General features: G+C 42.5%; 1 protein-coding gene across 5 annotated transcripts in view; it reads right to left on the bottom strand.

Annotated features, from left to right (window-relative positions):
- The window catches only part of LOC133650044 (protein spire homolog 1-like), a 71,191-nt gene that overhangs the window by 29,719 nt on the left and 36,472 nt on the right, over nucleotides 1–5,000 (bottom strand). For all 5 annotated transcript variants that reach the window (XR_009826179.1, XM_062046817.1, XM_062046819.1 and 2 more), the window contains exon 3: nucleotides 2,693–2,959. Coding sequence is in view for 4 of the 5 variants with exons in the window: in XM_062046817.1 (XP_061902801.1) it covers nucleotides 2,693–2,959 (267 nt within the window). In the remaining variant the exon portion in view is untranslated. The remainder of the gene's footprint in view (nucleotides 1–2,692; nucleotides 2,960–5,000) is intronic.

Raw genomic sequence — 5,000 nt, 5'->3', positions numbered from 1 at the left:
AGTTCCTGTTCACACTTTGCACTATTTATTACACTTGATCAAACATTTTTCTTACATATTCATGATTTTAACGTCTTATCAATTGTTCAATTTGACTTTCTGCCTTGACATCTGACGGATTATATTCACAGGAAGTTACATTTCAAAATAAAATATATTGTGATCCTGCTCCTTAGTTCCCAATAGTGTGTGACAATCATGGGTACTTGAACTTCAACTTTATTAGTCATGAAAATATGAAGAACTATTGACTCACTTATGGAGATACACAGCAACAATTTCAAACATTTACCTGCAGACTACTTCCTGCTGTCAACAACATTTACCTCCAGGCTACTTCCTGCTGTCAACAACAACTTCCTGCTGTCAACAACAACATTTACCTCCAGGCTACTTCCTGCTGTCAACAACAACATTTACCTCCAGACTACTTCCTGCTGTCAACAACAACATTTACCTCCAGACTACTTCCTGCTGTCAACAACAACATTTACCTCCAGACTACTTCCTGCTGTCAACAACAACATTTACCTCCAGACTACTTCCTGCTGTCAACAACATTTACCTCCAGGCTACTTCCTGCTGTCAACAACAACTTCCTGCTGTCAACAACAACATTTACCTCCAGGCTACTTCCTGCTGTCAACAACAACTTCCTGCTGTCAACAACAACATTTACCTCCAGGCTACTTCCTGCTGTCAACAACAACATTTACCTCCAGACTACTTCCTGCTGTCAACAACAACATTTACCTCCAGGCTACTTCCTGCTGTCAACAACAACATTTACCTCCAGACTACTTCCAGCTGTCAACAACAACATTTACCTCCAGACTACTTCCTGCTGTCAACAACATTTACCTCCAGACAACTTCCTGCTGTCAACAACAACATTTACCTCCAGGCTACTTCCTGCTGTCAACAACAACATTTACCTCCAGACTACTTCCTGCTGTCAACAACAACATTTACCTCCAGACTACTTCCTGCTGTCAACAACATTTACCTCCAGGCTACTTCCTGCTGTCAACAACAACTTCCTGCTGTCAACAACAACATTTACCTCCAGGCTACTTCCTGCTGTCAACAACAACATTTACCTCCAGACTACTTCCTGCTGTCAACAACAACATTTACCTCCAGGCTACTTCCTGCTGTCAACAACAACATTTACCTCCAGACTACTTCCAGCTGTCAACAACAACATTTACCTCCAGACTACTTCCTGCTGTCAACAACATTTACCTCCAGACTACTTCCTGCTGTCAACAACATTTACCTCCAGACTACTTCCTGCTGTCAACAACAACATTTACCTCCAGACTACTTCCTGCTGTCAACAACATTTACCTCCAGACAACTTCCTGCTGTCAACAACAACATTTACCTCCAGGCTACTTCCTGCTGTCAACAACAACATTTACCTCCAGACTACTTCCTGCTGTCAACAACAACATTTACCTCCAGACTACTTCCTGCTGTCAACAACATTTACCTCCAGGCTACTTCCTGCTGTCAACAACAACTTCCTGCTGTCAACAACAACATTTACCTCCAGGCTACTTCCTGCTGTCAACAACAACTTCCTGCTGTCAACAACAACATTTACCTCCAGACTACTTCCTGCTGTCAACAACATTTACCTCCAGGCTACTTCCTGCTGTCAACAACAACTTCCTGCTGTCAACAACAACATTTACCTCCAGGCTACTTCCTGCTGTCAACAACAACTTCCTGCTGTCAACAACAATATTTACCTGCAGGCTACTTCCTGCTGTCAACAACAACATTTACCTCCAGACTACTTCCTGCTGTCAACAACAACATTTACCTCCAGACTACTTCCTGCTGTCAACAACAACATTTACCTGCAGACTACTTCCTGCTGTCAACAACATTTACCTCCAGACTACTTCCTGCTGTCAACAACAACATTTACCTCCAGACTACTTCCTGCTGTCAACAACAACATTTACCTCCAGACTACTTCCTGCTGTCAACAACATTTACCTCCAGACTACTTCCTGCTGTCAACAACAACATTCACCTCCAGACTACTTCCTGCTGTCAACAACAACATTTACCTCCAGACTACTTCCTGCTGTCAACAACAACATTTACCTCCAGACTACTTCCTGCTGTCAACAACAACATTTACCTCCAGACTACTTCCTGCTGTCAACAGCAACATTTACCTTCAGACTACTTCCTGCTGTCAACAACAACATTTACCTCCAGGCTACTTCCTGCTGTCAACAACAACATTTACCTCCAGACTACTTCCTGCTGTCAACAACATTTACCTCCAGACTACTTCCTGCTGTCAACAACAACATTCACCTCCAGACTACTTCCTGCTGTCAACAACAACAACAACAATGTATGGCATGTCAATGACAGAAGTCAAGTAACAACATCCTGTCATGTGATGATGTCATGTCTTCAGCACTGCTCTTAAACCACACCTGCTCTTTAACCACACCTGCTCTTTAACCATACGTGCTCTTTAACCATACGTGCTCTTTAACCATACCCGCTCTTTAACCATACCCGCTCTTTAAGAGGATGCAGGGTGGGGCGCGTGAAAGCTAATAATAGTCAAGTCTAATGAGCGTCATTGTCTCGGCTTTTGTTCTCCATTAACCCTCCCAACCAGTTCTCGCTGACTGTTGCCGTGGCAACAAGCACTTACCGTGACGACGTCGCGGTAGCTGCGTATTTGGCTGACGGTGCGGGCAGGTAAGGAGGTGAGAGCCCGCTCCTCCTCCTCCTCCTCGTCCTCCTCCTCCTCCTCCGTGGCCTCGTAGCCCTCGTCGGGGCAAAGGTCGCCCTCGGCCTCTTGGGGGTTGGTCATCATGTCGATGAGGCGCTCCAGCGGCGGGCTCAGCTCGCGCTCCTCGTTCTCTTTCAGCCCAAAGTCCAGGGCTTTGTAGATCATCACGCCCAGCGAGTCCATGACCTGCCAGGGACATCTTCTATTAGATCTTCACTTCTTTACAAAGATGGGCTGCGAGCATTAATGGCATCTTACAATAATCCTTTCATTCAAATGTCTCAAATGCATAAAAGAAGGTAAAACAGGTTGAATAGAAAGTAAATAGAAGGTAATAGAAGTCAAATAAGTTCAATCAAAGGTCTATTTAATTAGGGGTGTCCAAACTACGGCCTGCCGGCGTCTTTAATTTGGATGGCGAGACATCAGGAGTTCAATAAACAACTTGACAGGGAGCACTGTATCATATATGAACATCCAGGGGTCTAATGCTGCCATTTTGTCGCCCTCTGGTGGCCAAACAATATAACTCTGCCATTAATTATACTTTCAAGAAGCCAGAGCACAGCATTTACCTCTATGACCCAAACCAAACAACCTTCCCTAGTCACGGTGCAGAAAAAAACATTTCTATAACCCAAACCAAACAACTTTCCCTAGTCACGGGCCAGAAAAAAACATTTCTATAACCCAAACCAAACAACCTTCCCTAGTCACGGTGCACAAAAAAAAAAAAAGTTTATGACCCAATCCAAACAACCTTCCCTAGTCATGGTGCAGAAAAAAATTAAAAAAAATTCTGACCCAAACCAAACAACCTTTCCTAGTCACGGTGCAGAAAAAAAATTAAAATTCTATGACCTAAACCAAACAACCTTCCCTAGTCATGGTGCGGAAAAAAACATTTCTATAACCCAAACCAAACAACCTTCCCTAGTCACAGTGCACAAAAAGCATTTGCTATGACCCAATACAAACAACCTTCCCTAGTCACGGTGCAGAAAAAAACATTTCTATGACCCAAACCAAACAACCTTTCCTAGTCACGGTGCATAAAAAAAATACAAATTCTATGACCTAAACCAAACAACCTTCCGTAGTCATGGTGCGGAAAAAAACATTTCTATAACCCAAACCAAACAACCTTCCCTAGTCACGGTACAGAAAAAAAACATTACTATAACCCAAACCAAACAACCTTCCCTAGTCACGGTGCACAAAAAAAAAAAGTTTATGACCCAATCCTAACAACCTTCCCTAGTCATGGTGCAGAACAAACAAAAAAATTCTATGACCCAAACCGAACAACCTTCCCTAGTAACGGTGCAGAAAAAAAAAGTTTATGACCCAATCCAAACAACCTTCCTTAGTCACGGTGCAGAAAAAAAATAAAAATTCTATGACCCAAACCAAACAACCTTTCCCAGTCACGGTGCAGAAAAAAAAAAAAAATTCTATGACCTAAACCAAACAACCTTCCCTAGTCATGGTGCAGAAAAAAACATTTCCATAACCCAAACCAAACAACCTTCCCTAGTCACGGTGCGGGAAAAAACTTTTCTATAACCCAAACCAAACAACCTTCCCTAGTCACAGTACAGAAAAAAACATTACTATAACCCAAACCAAACAACCTTCCCTAGTCACGGTGCACAAAAAAAAAAGTTTATGACCCGATCCAAACAACCTTCCCTAGTCACAGTGCAGAAAAAAAAAGTTAATGACCCAATCCAAACAACCATCCCTAGTCACGGTGCAGAAACAACATTTCTATGACCCAGACCAAACAACCTTCCCTAGTCACGGTGTAGAAAAAAATTAAAAATTCTATGACCTAAACCAAACAACCTTCCCTAGTCACGGTGCACAAAAAAAACCCTTTATGACCCGATCCAAACAACCTTCCCTAGTCACGGTGCAGAAAAAAAAAAAAATTCTATAACCCAAACCAAACAACCTTCCCTAGTCACGGTGCAGAAAAAAAATAAAAATTCTATGACCCAAACCAAACAACCTTCCCTAGTCACGGTGCAGAAAAAAAAAAAAATCTATGACCCAAACCAAACAACCTTTCCCAGTCACGGTGCCGAAAAAAAATAAAAATTCTATGACCTAAACCAAACAACCTTCCCTAGTCATGGTGCAGAAAAAAACATTTCTTTAACCCAAACCAAACAACCTTCCCTAGTCACAGTGCAGAAAAAACATTTGCTATGACCCAATACAA

This window comes from Entelurus aequoreus, linkage group LG05 (assembly GCF_033978785.1).
Source record: "Entelurus aequoreus isolate RoL-2023_Sb linkage group LG05, RoL_Eaeq_v1.1, whole genome shotgun sequence".
Lineage (NCBI taxonomy): Eukaryota > Metazoa > Chordata > Actinopteri > Syngnathiformes > Syngnathidae > Entelurus > Entelurus aequoreus.
Note: the sequence above shows the minus strand (reverse complement) of the source record. Positions and strands in the feature narration are given on the sequence as shown.